At 37.3% G+C, this 27,448-nt stretch overlaps 1 protein-coding gene across 1 annotated transcript in view; it reads left to right on the top strand.

The window, feature by feature from the left end:
- Positions 1–24,442: 24,442 nt before the first annotated feature.
- The window catches only part of LOC127654722 (insulin-like growth factor-binding protein 2-B), a 39,209-nt gene continuing 36,203 nt past the window's right edge, over positions 24,443–27,448 (top strand). Inside the window, exon 1 of the mRNA XM_052142020.1 lies at positions 24,443–24,945. Within this exon, the coding sequence (XP_051997980.1) occupies positions 24,597–24,945 (349 nt within the window). The 5' untranslated portion in view covers positions 24,443–24,596. The remainder of the gene's footprint in view (positions 24,946–27,448) is intronic.

Genomic DNA, 27,448 nt, shown 5'->3' with positions numbered 1-27,448 from the left:
TATGTGTAACTTATGTGTAGCTTATGTGTATCTTATGTGTATTTACTCAGGCACTTGCTGATTCTAAACAGATGCACAACTTACATTATTTCAGTAGTACAACCAAATGACAATAGTCATATAATACTTTTCATGTGTTGTACTTGCTATAAGTTTACATCGATGTAATTTTTTGTCAAATAGCAATGTCAAATGCAAATCAACCCCTGAAACATTAGTGCAACTTTGAGTAAGAAATAACATGTATATGTATGTGTATAGGAATATAAAATGTGGAATGAGGTCCCGGGTCTCTAAAGACCTGAGGTATACTTTTAAGGTTTAAAGGGATAGTTTTCTCAAAAATCAAAATGCTGTCATCAGTTACTCACCCTCATGTCGTTCCAATCCTATATGACTTTCTTTCTTCGGTGGAACACAAAATGGGGATTTTTGAAGAATATTTATATCAGGAACTGACAAAAATGTAAGTTGTTTTTCATTGAAAATTGTGACATCCACCTTTGCAAGTTCATGAAAGTTCATAGTAGTAATATCTGATGTATGAAAGAACCGTTCTTTTGAGTCAGATCTTTTCAATGAATCATTTTAACCTGTTGACAAAATGGGTGTGAATGATTTGTTCATGAATCAGACTGTCAGGGACTGTTAGTTTCAATCACCATTCACTTTCACTGTATGGAAGAGTGGACAGGATATTGCTAAAAAATAAACATTTGTGTTCCAAAGAAGAAAGTCATATGGGTTTGGAACAATATGAGGTTGAGTAAATTATGACAGAATATTCCTTTTTGGGTAACTTATCCCTTTAAGAGACATTTCAATTTGTTAGCTAGCTCACCGGGATAATTACTTGCTAAATATTTTGGTTTTGGACAATCCACATGGGCTAGCTGTCGTGAAGATGAGTGTCCAAACATTCTGTAGTCATGTTCTATGTTTTGGCATGGCTGTACTTCATGAAAATCTGATGTTACAAAAAGTACCCCAGGGAAGCAGAATGACTTGACTTTCCCATGACTCCAGAATCCAGATACTCTATGAGCAATCATTCCAATCAGTACTGTGGAATCCTGTTATTTTTAGCCTGTCTTGAGCTGTCACGCATTAAACCTGGAGATGAGCGCACAATTTCTTTGATTAATGAGAATGAGCCTCAAGGAATATTAACATGGCAGATTTAATTTCTGCAAGTTTAATTACATACAGGCAGTGGAAGAGCACATCTTTAACTAGAAAAGTAAAGGTTAAGAAAAAGTCTTAGAAAAGTTGAAAAGTTGAATAGGCCTTATGTTCCTTAAATATTTTAAGATTTATATGACATTAAAGGAAAGACAGACAGATAAAACGACTGACTGACTGACTGACTGACAGACAGACAGAGATAGATAAAACGACAGACAGACAGATATAACTACTGAAAGAAAGACAGACCAACCGACAGATAGATAGAACAACAGACAGACAGATAGAATAACAGACAGACAGATAGATAGAACAACAGTTCTAGAAGAAATAAACCAAAAGACACAAACACACATGGGACGAACAGTTGTCCGTAAACATTCTCTCTCTCTTGCACCACTGTCCACAGATACGCCGTAGCTTGGTCCTTGGCCACTCCTCCACCCTCTAGTGGATGACAGCCGTGCCTCCCCAGGCAGATCGGAGGCAGTCCTCCAGCCCCTGGCAGATGGAATGCCCCACCGTGTTCTAAGGGAACAGAAGGGGTCTCCCCCGCCCCTGGCAGCGGTTCTCCCGCTCCAGGCGGTCGGCAGTGAGCCCCTCCCCGCTCGTGGTTGGCGGTCTCAGACCCTGCCGCATTTCAGCGGATGGTAGGTGTCTCCTCCGCCCCTGGCAGTGGCCCTGACCGCTCCAGGTGGTTGGCTAGGAGCCCCCTCTCCCCTTGTGGCCGGCTACCAATTCCTCCACTTCCAGGCGGCCGAGCTCCTCCATCCCTCTGAAGACGGCCACGGCTGCTCCTTTGGGGTGGATGGTAGTGACGAGAACTCCGCTACGGCGTATCCCTCCTCCTTTCCAGGTCTTCGGCACCAAGGGGTTCAATGGAAAGGAGGAGGCGAGAACCGGCTTGACAATATAAATTATAGTTTCACGAAAAACGTTAACAAAAGACACAAACACACACATGACGGTCAGCTGCCCATAAACATTCTCTCTCGCATCACCGTCCGCAGTCGGCCTTTATCCATCTCAGAGGTGTGTAGAATCACATCCCGGCCCCGCCCTCAGCCCTGTCACAGACAGACAGACAGACAGACAGACAGACAGACAGACAGATAGATAGATAGATAGATAGATAGATAGATAGATAGATAGATAGATAGATAGAACTTACTCTCTAGCGTTCGGCCAGGGACATTTGAGTTGGTAGTCAATCGCTGCCATGGTTTGATTAAACGGAAGAACACAGTATTTATCAACGCAAACATCAAAGGTTGCTTTGTCACATGGTACTGTCTTACACTTGGCTGCGCCCTCCACCAAGCCTGAGGTAAAATGATGTTACAGAAGATGCAAATGCATTAGATACATTAGAAATGGTGCATTAGTCATTACAGCCATTAGAGAAGAATAATTAATGTAAAAGATTATTTCACGTCTGTAATTGGCAATTTCCTCTTTAAACTAATTACATTATTTTGCAATAAAGAGACGTGGGGAGATTCTGTTGCATTCAGTGTAGGGGAAACTACTTTGAAACTAGTTTGTTGTGCTACAAGCTACTCGTAATCTATAGTAATCTATAGTTGAAGATGATGTGTGCAATTTGTTATGTTAAAATACTGTACTTTTTCCAATCCCAGCTTTTCTACATAAGAGACAAATAAAGGTAAGATATTCAGAGGTTGATTTCCTCAAAAATTAAACACTGTGGCTCTGTAGCGCTTTCAAAAATAGCTCTAATTGTTTTGAGCAATCCGTCCAGCTTGACGCAGTAACTTCAGCTCAACCTATGGTGTTAGATTGGGGCGGGACTATCTGTTTTTTTCATCCAATGATAAGAGTGCATTTGGAAATGTGTTTGAAAAAAAAAACCAGATTCTTTTGGTGATGCTACTGGCGCAGAAATTGTTTGTCGCAGAAAAGATGTCCTTTCTCCATCACTTGATCATGGTTGACAAACACAGGGAATCTCTGTTTTGTTTGTTTGTGGTGTATAGGAATGAAATATTGCATACAATTTCAGAATCCATCAAATTGGTAAATGCATTAATCGCATAAAAAAATTTACATTTTAAACATTTAAAATAATTGCTTGAATTTGAGCATTAATGCTCTATAAAATACTTTCTCATAAGCCATTCGTAGGTTGATTTCCCCAAAAAGTCTAAACACTGTGACTCTGACGCTTTCAAAACATTGCTGTTTGTTTGAGCTTTCTGTTTGGTAGTGAAGAAATCACACACTTCAGCTTTAAGACTATAGGATCACTAATTTTAGTAAGTTACTCCCCAACTCTGGTTGCATCTCTCACAATATGGGCATACAGACTGGTTTTGATTACCTGGTTTTTTTAATTTTGTCTCGGATGTTTCTCCTAAACCGTATTGGTTGGGAGGAATAAAAATGGACACAAATAGACAATGATTAACAATTGTATAGAGATATAAAACTAATGAATTGCCTATCTCAGACTGGTTTTGATTACCTGTAAATGCTAAACACATGATGAAACTTGCAGAAATCACCAAAGCCTCTCTTCTGTCCATCCCTAAAGAATTCAGTAAATCAGAGCACCTGTAAGTTTGTTAATATTCCAAACAACGCTTGTAGTGATGTTGTTATATCTTTCAAACAGATCTGTGAAACTGGCCTAAGGGAAATTCTTTATCTTAAAGAGAAACATAAGCCTCAGCAGGGTGAGGAGGTGGTCTCATAATGCACGATTTTTAAGTGGTCTCTTTGTTCGCCTGACAGCGTGATGGCTGAAGTCCATTTGCTCACTTCATCATGTTTCCAGAGCGCTTGTTTAGATGAGTCTCCCACATTTCATTATTTATATCTTCTACGTTTGCCTGACTTTTAATGACATGGGCAAGATGCACATTTTCTTTTGGCTCTGATTTAATGGAAAAAAAAAATTCTACCAACATGTTTCTCAGCTGGGCTCATGCAGTGACAAAATATTACAAAAAGACACATTATTCCCGCAAGCATTTGTAAGCTTTTGTAATTCTTTACACCCACCATCTTTCACTATGAAACATGTGTGAAAGTCCTTGTATTTACAAAAATAAGGGTTCAAATTACTGAACAGAAAAAAAACAAGTGCGTACATTGATACATTTCAAATGCCTTTTGGAAAGCTGGTCCCTACCCAGAGGAAAATTTGATTGCTCAGAGGTTGCTCTTTTTAATTTTGTTTCTCCTAAACCGTATTGGTTGGGAGGAATAAAAATGGACACAAATGAGACAATGATTAACAATTGTATAGAGATATAAAACTAATGAATTGCCTATCTCAGATGATTATTGGGAGATCATGTTGATATTTCTGATATTTGACACTGTTGCAGACTTTATCTTGGAAAAAGATATTTTAAAGATATTCTAGAGGAGACACATGGGAAAATAGCCTCAATTGAGATATTAAAGAGATCGTGTTTGAGATATCTCTTTCTTAGGGGGTACAGCTGTCTGTACAGACCATACAGCAATATATACAATATTACACCAAAAATAGACAGAGGCACTACATAAGTTAAATTATGAAAAACCCCTGTTCATTTGCCAAGTCAAAACATGCATTGAAAACACATTGCATTGCACAGTTTTATTATTATCCATATTATTAGTATTATTATCAAACCATATTTTGCACTTACCTTTATATGCTAGAGGATAAATTCATATAGGATCTTTAGAGTCTGTGCAGTGATCCACCCTCATGCAGTCAATGCTACTCTCAATTTTAGTGAGAGTTGGAATTTGCTTTCTCAGTGACCCATGGACGTCTGTTTCCTTGTGATCTGTGTCCTGCCCTTTTGTTCTCAGGCATGTTTTCCATGTTCCAGTATGTCCTATTCCTGAGTAAGGAGTGAAATGGCAATACCAGTTCAAATCAAACATTCACACAAAGATCGACCAGTAAATTCAAATTCAATATTGCTTTCCGGCACGGCAGTGCAGAGGATCTCATCGTATTTTTCTGCAGATATGTAAAATGATTAACCAACATGATCACATGGGAACATGTTACTGTTATGTAGGGACGTCCACAGACATTTTGGGGGGCAGGGGCTCAAGAGGAAAAACAGGGCAATTATTTATTTAAAAAAACTTTTTTTAACAAAGCTTTAAATATATTAACACAACTCTGACTTCCTCACACTCACGCAATTGTTTCATCCTCAAAAGATTTCTACAAAATAACCAGTTCACAGAGAACATGGTCTTCTTTAGTATTCACTAGGTTTGTCACAAAAGCAGGCAACAGCACAGGAAACTATGCCACAATGTGCATGTTTTCTATGCTACTAGTTTCAAGTATATATTTAGAATAAATGACTGCACCAAGGAGAGGGACATATTTTCACTAATAATTTGTTTATTTTGCACAAGGCAATACATATTTGTAATTCTTTTGGTGTTATTGGTATACATAACACTTCAAAATCAACAAAAATCTTCACACTAATCTGAAAAATGCTGTTGCTGCTATTTTAATCATTTTACAGGAAAAAACACTGCAAAAATAATACAAAAATAAATAATTTTTTTATAAAAAAAAAAAAAAGGTCTTTGAACTTTGAAATAATGTTGTTATTTTGTATGCCATGATATATTGCCTTAGCTAAACTTTAGCTAACTTATTACATTAGCTAGTAGCTCATGAGTCATGCATGTTAGCAAGACACAAGTTAACTATATTTGTCTTTTGGGTAATTAGCTGTAAAGTCGAGGCACTGGTAGCTTAGTCTTTTGTTCATCACCACTCACCTACACAAGCCAAGAAAAACACAACTGGGATAGGAGCTGGGAGGGGCTGCTGCCTGCCTGCCGGACTGTGAGTCTGATGTGCCGATGTGTGCTGCACGGAGACGCAGAGGGAGAGAGAGAGAGAGAGAGAGAGAGAGAGAGAGAGATAGAGAGAGATAGAGAGAGTGGGAGGGCGGGCGGGCATCAACTCGACAAAGTCTCATCTCCCGTCCTGATATTGATGAGACCCCATTGATGTCTGTGTGTGCACGTGCCTGCTGTTATGGTACCCAGACATTGACCCCATTCTGCCAAGTTACTAAGCGGGATTTAGAGGTTACATTTTTACATCACTGACGGTTAGGCTGTCTTGTTTACTGCATTGCATAATTTACTAATAATACCAAGGTGCTTTTGGCGCCTTTTTGTTGACTTTTCACTCGAAAACCCAAGTGTATTTGTCTGCATCCCGCAAGACTAGGGCTGCATTTCACTTCCCTTTTAAAGGTGCAGTATGTAAGATTCAGAAACCCTTGTTATTAATGACATCTGTGGCCGTTAAGTGAACTGCAGCCAGCTACCTATTACCAATGCACACTCTCCATAGGGATGTGAGCATGCGAGCATCGGCCAAAAAAACGATGTAACGTACAAAGTGACTGAACGTGATTCACCAGCATCATGCTGACAGATGATGTAGCATAATTAAAATTACACAGCTATGATTGTTTTACAACAAACTTTGAGACTAAACTAAAACTACTTATCAGCTAACATAGCACACTGATACACACATACAGCTACATACTACCGAACTATACCAGACATATTACTGCAGCACTGCACTGTTTTACTATTGTATGTTTTGTATGTCATATGTTATACTACGATCAAGAAAGCGTATTTGCTTAAATTGATTCTGTATACCTGACTTTTAGTATAAAGTGTTGATCGTTGAAATTATTTGAAAGTTACGAAGCAAGGTAGCTTGCAATTCGTCATCGTTAGCAGGCAAGATCAATTTAGCTAAAATTACACAGATCAATTCTTATGGCACTATTTTTCACATGTTTTGCAGTTATGCAAGTTTACATGTCCAATAAGAAGAACGCCAATTCAGGGTCACCAATGTTGATCCCCAAAACCGAATGAAGGTCCCTCCAGGAATCAAATGCCCTGCCGATGTTCACTCTAATTTTCACTCGATCATGATCACGTTCCCGCTTAGCCAGACGGGATTCATTAGATAAATGTTTTTTTTTTTGTTTTGTTTAGGTTTTATGGCTTCCTCTGAGTTTGTGCAGGAGTTGGTGTTGTGCCGCACGCTTGCTGGATTCCATCTCTAAGATAACGTTACTTAGTGTTGCGATTTGTTGTCGCTGTTGAATAGCGGAAGAGACGCACTGAGGCAAGGCTTTCGGGAGTGCTTATTAACGTCACGTACTTTGGATTTTCCCGGCAAAACCTGCTCCCTTCGCATGAAAATCAGTCTACAGGCTTTAATAGGCAACCTAGGAAGTTCGGTAAAATTAAAAATTTTACCAAACTTAAATTAAATTGTAACGCAACTTTTTTAAATTTTAAGTTGCGTTACAAGTTACTAGCAAAAAACAGGTGAATATTATTAATATAATATAAACAAAATTAATATAAATAAAATTGCATGCTGCACCTTTTACATCTACACTACCTAATGAAAGTGAAATTAGGTCAATTAAGCAGGTTAAAAATGTATATTGAGATTAAACAACATAATACTTGTAGCTACCTTAAACTGTTTATCACACAGATGTAGCCTATGTGTTCGTTATTATGTTAACATTTTCGTTTGTGTAAATCTTGATTAATCCTTTCTAACAATGAATTCTAATGAAAAAAACAATTACAAGACATTGTTTTCCCAGTTGCAAAAATCACTAAATAATTCCACAAATTGACATCAACCTTCAAGGGTTAAGGGTGTTTCAGTTAAACCCATTGCACGTCTTCCGCCAGTAGTGGACACTCGCGCAATGTAAGCAGTGACGTACATCTGAGTCCAAGAGATGGAGGGAAGTTAGCGAGGGAAAGGGATTCAAATTTGAAATGGAACACAGCCTAGAAGGAACACCTACTTCAAGACACACCCATGATTCTATGCAATCGCTGTATTATTAATTTTTTATTAACTCTTTAAATATGACAAAGAATACATTTCATATTATGTCACATATCATATTATTAAACGTAACATATAAATGTACACTGAAATTGTTTAATGTGAAATTTTGTGGAAGTGCTCTTGACTTGAATGTGTCTGATATAAGTGGTAAGATAAACATTTATCTGTTGTGTTTTCTCCAGTTAGCTTACAAGCTAATCGGTTAGCCTATTAACTTCCCTGATAGGATAGCACACGTTCATCTCCCAGACGTCTATTAGATGTATGTGTTTAGATCTGGAAGACATCTATTTACCATTGTTTACACAACTGCTATTCATCTATTAGATGCATTTCCCCGAATTCTAACCATATATCTGTTTCCTCTCAGATGTCTATTAGACATTCAGCAGATGTCTTTGAGACGTTGTGATTTGGAATATTCATTCATTGGATATTTTTAAGATGCTTAGCAAAAGTTTATTAGATTGTGATGCTTTCCTGATCAAAAGATCTAAAACAGACATCTTGGAGATATACATGTGCTATCTTGGTTTGCATACTGCTAGTTTCTTCTCTTCGTCACTTTCATTAAACTTCTTCTCACGGTTGCCACCTAGTGATATGGCGGTGTGACTGAATTCAAAAGAACCTTTCATTTGCTGTATATTTATGTATGAATGTGGCATCCAACTGTTCCAAGACTTCGGGATTTTGCAATTTATCTTGATGGGGCATATCTTTTTGTAATCTTGCAGGACATAGACAGACCCCTCTCTGAAATCTGGAGCTCACATGTGCCCATTTGTTCCACACTTCAAGCTTCGGCCACTGGGGGCAGTGGTTTGAATTGTAGTAAGCACAAAATGATTTCAGCTAACAAAAATTCCAACCTACTTTCACCAAATTCACAGTGTGGCTTTTACCTAGTGATGAATCTGTGCCAAAATACTGTAGAGTTTGATTAGATATATTGTTTTACCTCCATTTTAAAAGTTTTTTGCTATCCTTACTATACACGATTAAATAGTTGCATGTAGGCTAGTTGCATTTTTTTGGCATTTAGCATTGTGTTTTCCCTGCTGGCCGTGACTATTTTAGAACTACACTGCTCTCTTTGTGAATCTGGCAACAGAATATTGTCAGTTCATCAGTGAAATCGGTCTGTGCTTACCGAAAATTGAAGTGTTGTCCCCAGTGGTGAAGATACAAGTGTTGTTTAACATATGGGCACGTGTAAGCTCCAGCTTCTTGGTGAAACTTCTACAGAGTGGTGCCAAAAGTGAGTTGTAAAGTGACTTGTTTTTTAGTTGTAAATTATGTTATACAGTCAAGAGGAATGTATATTTTATTAACCATATGCCCTAATCCAAAACCCCCGACACTAAACCTCTGATCACACTCATCATTATGTAAACGTGATTACTTGCTGGTATCCGAGGGATCAAAACCCATGTTTTTGAGATTGTTTGCAGAACACTCTATTTCCACAGGAAAATGTAAACACATTTGAATTCATGCAAAAAATGTCTCATGGGAGATGGCGCTTGTTAGTAACTCATCAGAATGGGGTTGATGTCAGGGTACTGGAACATTCAGGGGCAAAATATCGAGCTGCCGTGTGATCATGGTGTCAGAAAAGACCTGTGACCCATTTTTTGGGTCAAAACCCACCTGTTGAAAAGAGAGCTTGATGATGTCAGCCGGGTAAAAAAAAGTTGTTTCAGAGGTGGAGCAAGTTTTTACAATCTGATGAAAGATTATGAAGACAAACATTTTATTTCTTTGAAATAATGTGCACTATTTTGATTCCATGTTGACCCTAAAAGCTGTGTGTGTATAATGCACATGTCCCCCTTCCTATTGCTCACATGCACCATGATGTAAGGTATTTTAATGTACAATAGTGCAGATGTTTAACTCAAATTTATGAGCACTGTCTGGTGCATGCTGTTGGTCAACATAATGCTAACAGAGATGACGATAGTGCCAAGCAAAGAAAAATGTCAGGGATTCCAATAGATTCATAATAGTAATGTTCCCATTCATGCCATTACATTGCATATTAGCATTTCATAAATCAGTTCCTGCAGGGCAGACCTTTCTATGACCTCTAAAAGGAAAGTGAGAATAAATTTGTGTGTGTGTGTGTGTGTGTGTGTGTGCGATTGCACACTCACACACACTTGTAGAGGGGAAACATTTGTAAACATGAATTAGGTATGCAAGTGAAATTGCAGGGGGAAAGGAAAGCTGAGTCAGCCAGGGTAGTGCCTTGAACCTTATCCATTAAATAATTTCCCCGAATTCTAACCATAAAACATGAGGGGTGTCTGAAGCTAGGCCAAAAAGCATTAATAACTCCTGTATTTTGAGTCTTATTGCTTTTCTGAAGTCAAAGCTTGGGTTCACACAACAGAACGAGAGTAGAGCTTGGCAGTCTATTGTATTTAATAAACAAAATAAACTGCTAAAACTTTCAAAAAAGGGCAGAATTTTTTAAGCCATTTTCTCAGTTTAAAACAAGTTACTTTCCATCATCAGCATCTGTGGCATAATGGCAATTACCACAGAAAATTATTCAATAATTATCGACTCATCCCTAAGTTTTATTTTAAAGCAAAAATTGCAGTTACAGTAATGAACTTCCCTCCAAGACATGGTGTGACGGTTGCTTGATAAGGAGGACACGGAAGGTGAGTTGCTCCACTCAAAGTTAAGGATTTTGAATGAACACACTGCATTGCTTACGGCTGTACAATAATAGCTCTTCAGGTTCACAATAATAACACTTCAGGTTCACTATACCAACTCTACAGGTTCACAATACCACCTCTACAGTTCACAATACTACCTCTTCAGGTTCACAATACTAACTCTACAGGTTCACAATACTAACTCTACAGGTTCACAATACTACCTCTACAGGTTCACAATACTAACTCTACAGGTTCACAATACTACCTCTACAGGTTCACAATACTAACTCTACAGGTTCACAATACTTACTCTACAGGTTCACAATACTACCTCTACAGGTTCACAATACTAACTCTACAGGTTCACAATACTACCTCTACAGGTTCACAATACTAACTCTACAGGTTCACAATACTAACTCTACAGGTTCACAATACTACCTCTACAGGTTCACAATACTAACTCTACAGGTTCACAATACTACCTCTACAGGTTCACAATACTAACTCTAACTCTACAGGTTCACAATACTAACTCTACAGGTTCACAATACTACCTCTACAGGTTCACAATACTAACTCTACAGGTTCACAATACTAACTCTACAGGTTCACAATACAAAATCATTGCGTTTTTACTCTACTGATTGTTAGGTTTTGGGGTGTGGTTATGCATTGCTAGTGACTGTATTACATCAGTAACAACTAAAACAATTAGATTTTAGCACCACTCTGTTCACGTTGCACCTGGAAACAGGAGCTCACACGTGCCTATATGTTCAACAACACTTCCAGCTTAGGGCATTGGAGGCAATAGTTCAGCTGAAGAAATTTCAACCTACTGTCACTGTAATTCCCAGTGAGCTCAGTCTGAAAATACACACTTTTTCAAAAGTATAGCCACAAAACATCTTAGATGTGCTAATGTTCTAAAGACATTTTCTGTCTTAAAATGGGACTAGTGTGATTGCATTGCTTACTAACCTTGTCTGTGTAAGGTTGCATGCTTATCTAATCTCAATTTCAATGTCCTGATCACGTTACAGCGGCAAATCCGGTAACATCTACCTGAAAAGAGCAAGGATACCAGAAAGGGACTGTTTATACTGAGCAAACTCCAGTCACAGGATTTACATTATTAATGCATACCAGAAGTATATCCACCTAAAAAAATAGTCCCACCTCAAAATTGACAATTTAGACAACTTTACAGCTCAAATAATAAATGTGTTTTCACTGAATAATTCATGTACTGTAAGTGCTTCACGTAAATGCGAGAGTCACATTTCTGCTTTTACACCCTCTGGAACTCTGGCGCTGTTTGCTTCAATTGTATTGCTGTAACTTGCTTTAAAAAAAACATGGAGGGATTTCTTTGGTAATTGATATTATGCCAATAATGCTGTCTATAATAGAGCTTAAGAGAGCAACTGAAATAATTATTATATTATTATACTTGCTTGCTTAGTCTTATAATACCTTTTTTGTTCATGAAATACTACAATATACATTGGGTACATTTGTTGCATACATTTTTAATGGCCATGACAATGGATTTACCCCTTCGTAGTGGGTCTCAGGTTCTCACTAGTCCCAAAAATACATACACTATATACCATATGTGTACTTTATAAACATTAGCTTCAGAGACCCTAGATCAATGTTAAAAGCCATCAGTCTAAAGGACATGCAGTTTTCAAACATACTGGTTTGACAACATTGGAAACTGTAAAAGGGCTCCCATTGTGTAGAATAAATATAAGAGACAAATCCATGACTTAGACAACATTGTGAAACATAAATGCTCAGTTTTAATGCTTAGGACTGTTAGTTAAATGTATGACAAAACTTTTGCATCAAGATTTCTTAATTTCCTATTTGAGTTGACTTTGATAACCAATGAGATCACAACATGAAATATGCATAGTGAAATACTACATTTTTAGGGTGTGATGCATAACAATTTCAATTACAATTTTTCATTTAGTTTAACCCCTAATCTAAACCTAACCATGATTTTAAAAGGAAAATTACTTTTGTGTACCACTGAAGAAAAATTGAAGGAAAGAACAAGAAAGAGGAATGAGATACATACAACATACATACTCAGTCTTTTTCATTGCATAAATATGGAATGAGTAACCAAATTTATTCAATGACCTTTCCTTTCTTAAAAAAAAAGTGTTGTATAAGAGGTTAGCTAAAATTTAAGAAGCGCTTTAGACAACACGGCAGGGATTTTTTTCTGAAATAGTTTTGCGTCACCTTGCAATAGTTTGCGTTTTTTTCGCAATAAGTTCTGCATTCAATTGTTTGCGTTCCCTCGCAATCAGGGCTGGACTGGTAATCTGGCATACTGTTCATTTTCGGCCACGAAATGTGGCGAATGGGCTGAATTATGCAGAACGGACCACAAAATGGTGCCGCGATATGCAGAAAAGGACAGCGAACACCCCCCACACAAGGTTTATAAAGCAGTATTGATTTAATTGAAGGTTAAATCTTATTCTGTTATTTTAATAACTCAATAAAAAAACTTTGTCAACAATCGTCTTCGCCTAATCTGGATTTGACTCACTCAAGTCGGTTGTTTAGGTACTGGAACATATTCTGGAATCTTTAGGAGTGAAAAGTAACATCAGCCGATGTTATTGAAGCAAACCTTGTCATTTCTGCCAAAATGTTGTGATGTGCAACCAACTCGGCTGAGAGGAGACTCCATCCATTCCATGTGCACTGATCCGAGGTGACCACGTTTACTCCACGCTCAGTGTTTTCCTTGGAGTGCACAACAGAGCAGGCCCATATTGTTTCTTTTAATTTTAAACAGCAATTAAAGTGGAACTGGAAAACATTGCTCAGTCCTTTCATCTCATCAATCCAAGTTTTTGTCCTGGGTGTTAGCAGCTCCAGATCATCCTTTTCTCTGTTCGCTTCAATTACACTCAAGCGAGAGCAATGGAAACATTCTCCCTTTGCACAACAGAACGTGTGTTGAATTTGCTTTGATGAGACAAGCGCTTGAAAGATGGACACCTTTAAATGCTGTGAAAATACCTTTCTGCAGCATTCTGTATTTTCTTGAAGAGTAAAATTATTTACCTAATGCACATCCATCTGGAGTTGCTAGGCAACATACACAATCACAATTCATGGGAAAAATTTCCATTTTAGTGAGATGCAGGCGTAATCCTGTTAGCCTCTGTACAAACTGTACGTTCAGCATCTCAAAAGGCCCTAATGCGGATCCAGACAGCTTGTTTGTTCAATGTGTTTGATGTTCTGTTCTTTACTAAGCTTTTTTTTATAATTTTTTTTTTTTTTACTTAGAAGCTTTGTACCAAAAGCAAATTACTGTTTAATTTCTAAAGGAACACAAGGAGCAGGTACTGTATGTATACTGTTTTACTGGCTGAAAATTATGCTCATATATATTAAAAATCCATTGTATTACAGTATATATATATATATGTATATATATATATATATATATATATATATATATATATATATATATATATATATATATACATATACACTGGTGGCCAAAAGTTTGGAGTAATGTACAGATTTTGCTCTTATGGAAAGAGGCCATTCAACTGATCACAATGTATAATCAGGACATTAATAACATGAAACATTTTCTTTTCCCACTCTAAACTTTTTGCTTTTCTGTTTCAAAAGTGGCTTTTTCTTTGCAATTCGTCCCCTAAGGCCTGCATCCCTGAGTCTTTTCTTTACTGCTGTACATGAAACTGGTGTTGAGCAGGTAGAATTCAATGAAGCTGTCAGCTGAGGACATGTGAGGCGTCTATTTCTCAAACTAGAGACTCTGATGTACTTATCCTCTTGTTTAGTTGTACATCTGGCCTTCCACATCTCTTTCTGTCCTTGTTAGAGCCAGTTGTCCTTTGTCTTTGAAGACTGTAGTGTACTTTTTAATTTCAAGCATTGTATAGCCTTCATTCCTCAAAACAATGATTGACTGATGAGTTTTTAGTGAAAACTGTTTCTTTTTTTTACCTAATATTGCCCTTAAGACATGCCAGTTTATTGCATACTTTGGCAACTCAAAACAAAGACAATGTAAAGCTTCATTTAATGAATCAAATAGCTTTCAACTGTATTTGATATTATGGTAAGTAATTTTCTAGTACCTAATTAGCGATTTATAATGTTTACTCAAGGATAAGGTGTTGGAGCGATGGCTGCTAGTAATGTGGCCTGTCTAGATTTGATCAAAAATGACTTTTTTCAAATAGTGACGGTGCTGTTTTTTTTACATCAGTAATGTCCTGACTATATTTTGTGATCAGTTGAATGCCACTTTGGTGAATTAAAGTACCAATTTCCTTCCGAAACAGCAAAATATGTACATTATTCCAAATTTTTGGCTGCCAGTATATGTATATATTGTAATAGGCCTACAGTAAAAAAACAAAATATTGTACAATAATGCAGGATTCTGTTATTATTGTTGGTTCAGATACAAGAATCTGCTAAATGTCTAATGACTTAATTATTCTCTTGTAATTCCACCCCATGTGCCTTTCTTCTGTAGACATAAGGAGATGTTATGCTGAATGACAGCTTCAGTCAACATTCACTTTCATTGTACTGTATAAACAAAAATGCAATGAAAGGAAATAGTGACTAACATGCCGCCTAACATCTCCTTTTATGGTCCACAGAAGAGAGAAAGTCATAGGGGTTTGCAACAACATGAGGGTGAGTAAAGGAATTACAATGGAAAAATATTAATATTCTTAAATATATACACATACATACAGTATTTATATACTGTATACATATACTGATAAAAAAGATATACCTTGATATCCACTGCAAGTCACTTTGGATAAAAGTGTCTGCCGGTTGCATAAATGTAAATATAACTTTTTTCTTTTGACTTTGGGTTGAATAGAGACCTGTACATATTTTTGCAAGATTTACCCAACTGCCCATTATTCATAACAAACAAACAAACAACAACAACTACAAAAAAAGTCTAAATGTATGCACTTTATATAATACAATCAACAGCGCACAACAGTCGTGTTCCGGAAGAAAAATCCCATACATTTTTTACATAGGCAAATATACTTTTTAACATTAACATATAAACGTATCGTAAGCTCTAAGTTTGTAATTCGATGGTTTATGCTTCTGTTGAAAACTTCAGTTTGCATCATTTCAACTTTTTTTTTTAACAATAATTGTTTTATTGTGTTTAATAGCAGATTCCCTGGTGAAGGACTGTGCTACCCATGATACTGAAGAGAAAGATCCACCAATCAGAGAATTTCGTCCTAACAAATCTTGCCAAAAGAGCTCTGCGGTGACCAGCCACACTGCTGATGTTGCGATCCAGTCTGTTTCCCTACACTCTCAAACTACTAGTATCTTTGCAAATATTTGAATATTTTGTAATAATATCAAAACACGTATATTGATTCTATATTTATAATCAACAGCTTTAAATAAATAATTTGATATTTTTCCATTGTTTTTAATATGATTACGTCATTCACAGTGCTTCATGGGTTTATAGTTCATTCCCTCATTTAAGTCGGTAAGTGCACACTCATCGTACTGTATACTTTTTCCTTCAAATCAAAGTTTGGTAATGTTGTGTTATACCTTGGAGCTGGTTGGTTTGGTTCATAGCTTAGAACTCTTTTATGGGGGATTTCATGAAATCCCTTTGGAAGAAATTAATGGAAAAACAACACTGGAACCAAGATGGCAGAAAAAGTAGGTGCGCTGTTGTGCTCTAATTCCCACCCTACATGTTTCCTCAATGAATATCCATTTTCACTCTGATGTACATCACATTACGGCAGCAGAATAGTTTTTAAACTGTGTTTCATGTTGACTTCAACTAAGCTCAGATGTCTTCAATCTTGTATACTGTAAATACCAAGGGAGTCAAAGATGAGCTATCAGTCTGGCCCAAGGGTAAACAGGAACCAGTGGGCAGAGTTTTAATGGTGAATTGATAAGGGTATCCTCCTCAGAAAAGGGTATGCATCCTATTGACTGCTACCTAAATGAACTCAACCATTCACCACTCAACTCTGCCAAATGTAATCAAAAGTGCGAAGTACAAAGATAAGAAAACAGTAGCTGATGCTTTCATTGGCAACGCGAAATAGCTTCAATTCTGATAAAACTTATAAAAAAGTAGTGGAATAAAACAGGTATTTGGAAAGTAATTGAGTAAAGTACAAGGGATTTTGTAGATTTTGCAGACATTAGGGTTTCAAGAGCAGAGTTACTTGGTTGGAGAGGGGACTTTGGATTTCAGATCCAACTGAACACAACAGATAAGAAAACACAAAAAGAGTGAACAGTAAGGAAAAGTCTTATGAAATTTGTTCTGGGTTTAAAGCCATTAAGGTCAATCAGTGGAATCTGTGGCTCCATCAAAAAGGCCTCTCAAAATGTCCTGTATTTTGCATACAAAACAAAAAATATATATTTTGATTGGTTCCTGGGGCTCAGGTTTTTTTCAGTCCACCTGTAAATAAAGGCTTAAAAAGGTTTACTGGGCTAATATACAATGTGCACTTTTGGGGAATAACTAATCTCTGGATCTGCCAAATTAAATAAAAGTCATTCAGATACGGGTCAGGGGCTTTAGTTAATGTTCACATCAACCATCAGATTGGGGAAAAATGTGATCTCAGTGATTTCGACTGTGGCATGATTGTTAGTGCCGGACGGGCTAATTTGATTATTTCTGTAAAACCTGATCTCCTGGGATTTTTACACACAACAGTCTCTAGAATGGTGCCAAAAACTAAAAACATCCAGTGAGCAGCAGTTCTGTGGAAGGAAACGCTCTGTTGATGAGACAGGTCAACAAAGAATGGCCAGACTGGTTCGAGCTGGCAGAAAGGCTTCAGTAACTCAGATAACCACTCTGTACAATTGTAGTGAGCAGAATAGCATCTCAGAATGCACAACACGAACCTTGTAGCAGATGGGCTAACAGCAGAAGACCACATCAGGAACTTAATTAGGACCAAAGTGTTCCTAATAAAGTGCTCAGTGAGTGTATATTCCTCCATATATATTTTTTCATACAAACATACAAGGAGGGCACCACACCATTATTTGCATGATTAATTTCCAAAGTCTTTTATTGTGGTATCATATATTTTGTATAAAATGACACCTAAACTTAATGTAAAAACAACATTTTTGTCATGTTTCTTGGTCAGACTATGCTACAATACGGAAATGTATGCAGAATATCAAACATCAGTTTGCATGACACTACCCTCGCCTTACAAAAAAAACTGCAGAGCCCTCTATCTATTTCCAGGACATAATCCTCCAGGTGGCCCTCAAAGACCAAATACTTAAGTAACCCTTAGAAACTCCGGGGAGTCTCTACTGCCACTCTTTCTAGAAATCCAAAGGAAAGATGTCCAGGCAATTCTCCACACTCAGTGCAAGTATTTATATCTCGACACAAAGAGGAAAATGTGTATCTTGGCATAGCATAGAGTTCAGCCCTTTCAGTTGACTGGTTCACGAGTGCCAAATAAATTGCAGTGTGGTGGGAGTGCATGATGTCCACATCAACCTGTTTATCTTACCTGATGGGTCATGATCTGGGCGTAAAACTGCAGAGAATAAATGAAGTGTAAAATTAAATCTGCCAGTTTCTTATCCAAATCCCCTAAAATAGAAAAATCCAGGCACTGTTATTTATTGTTTCACCTATAACATTTTACAATGTTCTGCAGTCAAGGATGGATTGTGGTCCTGCATGACCTTGAGCACCAGCCTCTTTGAAGGCACTTTCAGGAGTTAAAAAAAGAAACGCAAAATCTTATGTTCTCTTATAATTGTGACTTTACATTTTGCATTTGCGTCTTAAAGGGATAGTTTATCAAAAAATGAAAATTCTCTCACCATTTACTCACCCTCATGCCATCCCAGATGAGAAGACTTTTTTTAACCCTAAATCTCCACTTTCACTTTCAAATGTGAAAGTGAAACTAAACAGGCACCACATGTGACTTTTAGATGTAAAAGTGAAAGTAGAGATTTAGAATTTGTTTTAAAAACGTTTTTATCTGTTTCTCACCCACACCTATCATATCACTTCTGAAGATACAGATTTAAAATAGATGAATGGGTTACTTATACATTTCTTTTATGTAATTTTTGGAGCTTCGAAGTTCTGGCCACTCTTCACTTGCATTGTCGGGACCTAAAGAGCTGAGATATTCTTCTAAAAATCTTTGTGTTCAGCAGAAGAAAGATTCATGCACATCTGGGATGACATGAGGGTGAGTAAATGATGAGAGAATTAAAATTTTTGGGTGAACTATCCCTTTAAAATCACAGAATTTTTTCTTTATTTCACATAATTGCTACTTCATATCTCACATATCTACCAAGTAGAAAAGCTACAAATTTAAACTTCTCATAATTTAATGTTTAATTTATATGTTGCATATGCAACTAGTCAAGTGTCTAACTAATGTAAGAATCCAGTTTTTTTATCTATCCTATTATGTTTGGGTCATTTTGCAGTTAAAAACTGTAAAATATTAATAAGAACAATCTTCACTTGAAGAACAATTAATAAAAATAATGTAAAAATGTTTTTATACTCGCTTATATTTATGCAACATTAGGGTGTTTTTGGAGGTTACTAGGGTGTTACTAGATGGTTACTTACTGGCCCAATTCAAAAGAGACCATCCCAAAATCTCTATGGTATCCTGATCCCTAGATATGTATGGGACCCTTTCTGTGGAAGTTTAGAATTTTTTTTAGATTCTGAAATATAAATCTTTTGAAATATAAACAATGATTTGGCACTTTTTCAAACCGATCCAGTGTCTAAGTATTCCAATTATCAGTTTTTTATTTTCACATTAAATGAAGGTGTGACAGGGCGGAGGGCGGGGCCGGGTTGTGATGCCTCACACCCGGCCCCTAATCAGGCTAAACAAGCCGACTGGAAGCTGCAGTGCGAGAGAGAGATTTACAGGCAGCTGTCAGACACCTTTGTGTGTATATGTTGTTTTGTTTAAGTTCCTTATTAAAATATTGTGTATATCATCATGCCGGTTCTCGCCTCCTCCTTTCCATTAATCCCTTTACAGGAGGGTTTACCTGCATATCTACTGTACAAGAAAAGTAACACCACCTCTTTCCAGATGACATGCTACTATAAAAGCTTGTGTTCAGTGTGGAAAAACAAGCCCACACGTATGGCAGTGCTTATGTGTATAGTCAAAAGGGAGAAGGGAGGTTTGCTATCTTCTGTACTACAGTATCTACCTATTCTTTTTGAACCAAACAGTAATGTTTTTGGGAATCTTCTCACAAAACTGAAGGGTTAAATGTGAAATGCAGTGTCCAAATGACATGGCAAAAATAAGTAGCAAATGTGAAAAATAAAGTCACGATTATATGTGTTTAGTGCATTGCAACAGTGACATCAGCATTTATAACAAGCTCAAACAAACATTTAAAGTGCCTAGTTTCTGGGTGTCTGGCTCTCAGCTCGAGGCCCCTGGCAGTCAAAGGCCCCAGGGAACTGACCTTTTTGGCAGTGTCCATAATCCATCCTTGGCTGCAGTGTATAACTAACCCAATCCACAGTAAAACAGGACAAGAAGTGTTGGCCCAAATGGTGGTGTGAAATAAAATCAGTAATGCTTGTTCACCATAGATACAGAATATAAACTTCCTTGTGGAAATGGCACTGCCAGAAATAACAATGCCAATGTAAGTGGATTCTGATGTGTTGAGAGAAAGGAAGTTCAGAGATGGTGTTGAGGGACAAACTTGTCAGACGTTACCTCACAGACCAATCCAAGGTGGCTAAAACTTCATCCTTTGCTAAGTTGAACAACCTCTGCCTGGAAAACCCAGAATTTACCCATGGGTCAAATGCAGGAAGGTTTGTTAACAGTGGAAAAGTGGAAAAGCATTCTTTCCTGATGCTCTCTTGCCTTGTGCATTTGTAGCATGGAACAGGTGTCCCTTTGCTTCGATGCCAGTTTGCTCAACACTTAGCTGTCTTCCTGGATCATAATGCCCAAAGTTTGGGTAAGGAAATGTCTAATTATGGAAAGTTTTGGTTAAGACTAAACAGGGAGCCTGTTTCTCACACACTTATGTCTATTTTTAGTCTGAATAAATGCCATATTGAGTGTGGCACAAGCATACTGAGGTTGTTTATACAGTTTCGTCAGCTGTGTGGTGGGAATTCTTTGATATTCCGGTAGGTGACCTTTGAAAGACATTGTGTAATATGTCAGCTTTGCAGGTTTGTGCCATTTCCACCTTTACCTCTCTTTGTTTTTATTTTCTCTTCTTGCAAACGAATAGGTAACTTTTGGTATTATTTACCCACCCTCATATTATTCCAAACCTGTATACTGTGATTTTTGTTTTCTGTGGAACACAAAAGGAATGTTTTTGAAGAATCTTCAGGCTCTTTTCCATACACCGGCAGTTCATACTGTAGTGAATACATCCCTTAAGCTCTAAAAAAGGACAAAAACACAATAAAAGATCCACAACATTATGTCTATATGACTCATGCACTATTTTCAGAGACTTCTGAACCATTTAAATCTTCCACTCTTCATTCTCATATTTAGCCTGGCAAGTGTTTGATTGTAACACACCCAAGAACCAACCTAGTGCAACATTTTTGACAGCATTTTTTAATCTGTATATTGTCAAGAATTAGATTTTAAAGCTTATAAGTAAGGGAAGATTATCAGTGAATAACAACTTGAATTTCAGTCTGTTTCTCACACAAAGCTATCATGTGCCTTCAGTTAGACTTGCAATACAGAAAATATAATAATGTCACATGGACAGCGTTTATGGTGGGGGGTTTTTTCTCATGTTTTTGGTCCTTTTTGGATCTTGACAGCCATGAAGATTCTTCAGAATTTGTCCTTTTGTGTTTTTTTAGGGAAATAATAATAACAATAAAGTTTGGAACAACATGAGAGTGAGTACATAATTAAATAATTAGTATTTATTTATTTATTGGACTTCTATACCTTTAATACAACTAGTAGTCCTACTAGTCTGAAAATAACCATCATAATCCATCAATTCTTTTTTTCCATCAGAGAGAAAACCCAAAGCTCCTTCTGACAGAGGGTTTGTTAAGCAAATTTGATGGAATGTGTATTTTTGCTGATGACATACAGGGATCTGTATGTTTAGCACTAATCAAGACTTCAGCCTAAAGTCTCCAAAGTCTCTCTCAAAAGCTACAGGCCACACAAGCGTGAATACCCCATAGAATCATAGACAATCCATTAAACAAATAATCCTTATGCCTGACAGCTTGGAGTTACTCAGTCAGCGGCTGTTTCTGTGGTCATAAATCAACAGTGATCAACAACATTCAGTCTCTACGGCAACCATGAGAGACAGACCCATGGGGTGACAGAAGCCTGTTAAACAGCACGGTTCATAACTCACAGGATTCATACAGAGATATAGGCTTACATGATTTGGTAAAAGAAACAAACAAACTAAATTCTAAATTAGCAAAAGCTGTTGTTGTCAAGACTGGCATTTCCGGCAATATGTCTACAAAAATAACAGTAGCCAATAACTACCAATAACATTTAGTAATCTAGCAGATGCTTTATTCTAAAGCAATTTACACATAAGGAACATAACAAGCAATTTGTCACACAAAATTATATAATATCTGCAGTATAGCACTGCCAAGTTTTAGTATAAAAGCTACTACATTTGTGTGGACTGGAAAAGTGCTTACAGAAGAGATGTGTTTTCAGCTGTTTCTTGAATGTTGAGATGGTTTCAGCAGACTGGGTGGAGGTTGGAAGCTCATTCCACCCAAACTGATCTAACAATGAAATCCGAAACAGTAGATTGACTTTTCTTTAGCTAAAATCAATCTGTTTACCGAATTCGAAACACTGCCCCCAGTGGGCAAAGCAATAAGTGTTGTTGGCCATATAGGCACTTGTGAGCTCCATTGATCAAGGAAGGGGGGCCAAAAGCGAGTTGTAATCATTTTTTTTTTTTTAGCTGTACAGGATGTAAAACAGTGAAGAGTAAGCATTATTTTATAAATCTAACCATCAGCAAAATGCAAAATGTTATGTTAGAGGGGAAAATGCAACCCCCAAATTGCGATCGTCACTGACTATGCAAACCCTATTCCTTCCTGGTTTCAGTGGATCCGAATCCAGAATAAACGATGCAAAATATATATATAAAAAACTATTGATTTTATGTTGTTGCTTATTTTGCGTATTTTAGTATTTTAAAAGGCATGAAAAATGCTTTTCTCCACGGCATCTATGCACAACTCACCACGCGCATCACAGAGAGCGAGAACCACATTAAAGCGACCACGTGGAGGTTACCCCATGTTACTCTACCCTCCCTAGCAACTGGGCCAATTTGGTTGCTTAGGAGACCTGGCTGGATTTACTCAGCATGCCCTGGATTCAAACTTGCGACTCCAGGTGTGGTAGTCAGCATCAATACTCGCTGAGCTACCCAGGCTCCCAGTATTTATTTGTATTATTAAGTATTGGGGTAGCGCATTTAAAATGCTAGAATTGTATTTAGATTGTATTTTTCCTGACGATATTTTAGCAGTTCTGCGTTTTCTTTTGGCTGTTTAGAATCAGAACTACCGATGACTGATTCCTGAATGAATCACTCTTTTGAAAAGGTACTATTCTATAAATGGGCTGAGTGTAAAGTAAACAGTAAAGCTTTTGAATGGCTCTGTATCTAAACAGTGAAAATACCATTAAATTGTAATTTTTTTTGGCCATACCATGGCATTATTTGAAGTACCATGTAAATAAATACCATGGTATGTAACTAACTACTCTAAAAGGATAGCATTAAGATTAGCTTAGGGCTACATTTTTGGTAGCTATTTTCAAACAGCTAACCTAAAGGCGGTGGCACACCAGATGAGAAGCGCCACGCTGCTTTGCGGCTAGGAGACGGCACAGGTATTAAACACGTGGCACGTTGATGCGGTTCTGGTTGCAGAGAGTACACACAAAAGTTACCAAGGTTTTCCATTGTTCAAGAACGCTAAATTAAATAATCATGTCCTTTGACAATGATTTGGGTTTAATTTAATGGAAAATATGCGAGTTGCTTTCCGTGTCACAGCAGAAATTTTAGCAGGCTCCTGAGTCGTTACACCGCCGATAAATGCTGAATGGCGTCGGCGGTGTGCGAACCTTCATTGAAAACAGCCGTTTCGAATTCTAGAACGCACCATGTCGTCCGCCAGACGACGGTTTGTGACCTCCTTAACAATGGTTACCTTTTTTGTTTGTAAAATTATATATAATAAGTGAATATGTGATCTTAAAGTGTGTAAAAAAATAATATGTCATCTCGTAATGTAGCCTATTTGTAATTTTTTCCCTGACGTACATTTCATAAAACCGAGTCACCACAGTGTTGGTTACACATACTATAAGTTACTATGGTAATCTTTTTTTAAGAACCAACTCAAGAAACAAAACAGCTGTTCAAACCAAAACAAATCCTCAAGCATACACATTCTAACAAATATTACTACAAAAGCTTAATATCTCGAGAAACCAGTAGATGAAACAGCCAACAATTGATAGTCTTGTGATTTGACTGGCGTTTGACGTGATGTCATTTCGGAGGAACATGACCGCAAATAGGACCCTGCAGAGATCTCCGGCAAAGCTCACCTGTCCCCAAACGCACTTGTACTTTTCTACCTGAAGTCGCTTGCAGAATCCTGACATATATCAGTCTTTAAAGATAACGGAATGTTTTCTGCATTGTTCTGCAGTTTGCTGCTTCTGCACGGCTCGCTCGGGGAGATCGTGTTCCGCTGCCCGAGCTGCACCGCGGATCGCCAGGCGGCGTGTCCCAAGCTCACCACCTCATCTTGCGCAGAGATAGTCAGGGAACCGGGTTGCGGTTGCTGTCCGGTTTGCGCCAGGCAGAAGGGCGAGCTATGCGGCGTCTACACGCCGAGATGCGGGAGCGGTTTGAGGTGTTACCCGAGCGCTAATTCCGAGTTACCACTAGAACAGCTGATACAGGGACTCGGACGATGCGACAACAAAGTGGACCTGGAGCCCACCATGCCCATCCCGGACCCAGGATACAGTGGTGAGTTACAGTGTCTCGAAACTTAAACTGATGCGCAACTGTTGCCAAAATGCATGCATATCAAAGGGATGATGTTGCAATGCAGCTTTGATCATGTCTTCTCTCATCTCAATGTCCCTGTAGTTGGGAAATAAACATTTTAGTCCGGATCAGAGCAGGGTCTTTGTTCTGGCACTCTTTTCTCCACCATCTTGTTTGATTGTTTATACAGCCCTTTGTTTGATGATCAACTTCTACCTGATGTGCTTCTGGTACATATGGTCACTCATCCTTGATTTTGTTTATAGCAGGGTTCCCTCAGTCATGAAAACCCTGAAAATATATGGGAATTTTTATATTGTGATTTTCAGGCTTGTGTAAGTCATGAGACATTTCTGTTGCAATATCATGTTTTTCTAGTTGTGCTGAGCTCTAAAATATTTTGCTGTCAAGATATTGCTTTTTGTGAGTGCAATCTCTATTAAATGATTTTTATCCTTATTCATTAATCACTATTGACTGGAAAATTCATTGGTCAAAAGGCATGGAAAATATGCACTTTTATGTGGTTTAAATAGTGCTTTTTCCATAGTTTTATTATTTTGATCAATTAGCATTCAAACTAGATTATTAAGCAGCATGACACCTTTGAGGTCAGCTGCTTTTTACCTGCTTAAGAAGCAGTTGGAGATCTTTAATAACATGAAACCAAGGCTTCTAGGTGCATTAGAATGGCTGGTGTTGAAATCTAATTGTGATTGATCAGCTGACCATGAGACCATTGCTCCCAACAGTAAGCAAACAAGCTTATCACCTGTTAAACTGTCGATACTGTGACGTTTGCCTTTCAGATTTGCATCAGCCTCTTTCCTCTTCGTTGACTCTGCACTTTTTATGTGCCAATATGTGCTCTGATTACCATAAATTATAACTCGACTTTTGTATTGGAAATTGGAATTAAGTCAAACTCTAGGTCGTTTCAAACAATAGGAAAAATATAGGCCAACTATATTTTTTTATAATGTTTGAAATGTCCTGGAACATAAGTCTTGCCAGAGTTTTCACAATGTCATTTACAGTTCTCTGTGTTTTGCATTTCAATTTGTTGTTTAAAATTTAAAAGTTTATAGATTTAGAAATTAAAGTACCATATTTAAATTGTTACTAAAGAGCATATCTTTAAAGTCAACAAGAAATCAGTTTTGACCCTTTTACTCTCTTGATGCATGTTCCTTGTTTCTAAGGATGCACCGATACCACTTTTTCTCTTCCGATATCGGAAATCTCAGTATCGGCCGATACCGATCCCGATCCAATACCAGTGTTGTTTTTTTGCATAATCGGTTTAGAATATCTTTACATTATTTTGTGGAACTAATTGGGTGTGCTCTTTAATATATAAAGAAATACAAACCTCTACCTACACATTATTTCAATATAAATGTATAGCTTATTAAGAATTTATTATTAACTAGTATACTGGATAAGGTAGCAGCAAAATTAACAGTAATTCCAGGACAAGTCATCAGTAGAAAAGAAGACGTTTTATTTATTTATTTTTTGCCCGAAATTTCAACTTGTATCTAAACTTTTTGTTCAATTTAGTTGTAAGATATAGTTGTAAACAAATAATAATATATTATAATATTAATATATAGTAATATATCTCAATCGTGCACCTTTAACTTTTAAACCCTCACGCTTTTATTTTGACATTCTGAAATCTCCAGGAATTCCTGTATGTGTCTGTTTGTAGGCAAGTTTACAGTAGTTTAATTTGCTTCTTATTCAAATTCTGGTAAAATGCTCTATCGGTGCCATTATAAGTGAATCAAACTTTGTTCGTTAGTAGCGCTCAAATATTGCGCAACGTGTGAAGGCTGAAAATAGTGAGTGTGTAAGTGTAAACAGATTAGCACCATTCACTGATGCATTAGAGCTGAGCATGCATTTATATATTTGCATATTAAACAGTCTTTTGTGATTCACAGAGCTATCACATGTCTTTAAGTGGTTTGAATAAAATGCACGAGTCATATGAACTACTTTATTAGTGTTTTAATGGTTCTTTTGTGTCATTTTTGGAGCTTGACAGTAACTAACATGACTAACACACAGTATCAGATTTGAATCGGGTTCGTCGCACTGTGACCCGATCCGTCTAAAAGCTTCCGTATCGAAGCGGTTCGGTGCATCCCTACTTTTTTCATTGCGCACTATTCATTAGTGCACATTAGACAAAAAGTTTTTCTTTTTTCTTTTTGAATATCCCATTTCACTCTGAAATAAGTCACATTATGGTTAGGGCTGGGCGATTGGACGATGTAATAATCGGATATCAGCGATATCTGACAAATATAACGATGCCAATTGCCACACTCATTGACAGACCGAAAACTGATATATATATATATATTTAAATTATAATTATCATCATTATTATTATGTTTAAATTTAGAATTGTCTTTAGATCTTAATTTGTATTAGTAATTTTCCATCTCGTGCGTGATGGTAAATGGAAGGG

This window comes from Xyrauchen texanus, chromosome 14, assembly GCF_025860055.1.
Source record: "Xyrauchen texanus isolate HMW12.3.18 chromosome 14, RBS_HiC_50CHRs, whole genome shotgun sequence".
NCBI lineage: Eukaryota > Metazoa > Chordata > Actinopteri > Cypriniformes > Catostomidae > Xyrauchen > Xyrauchen texanus.
The sequence above is the reverse complement of the archived record's forward strand: the minus strand, read 5'-3'. Positions and strand labels throughout refer to the sequence as shown.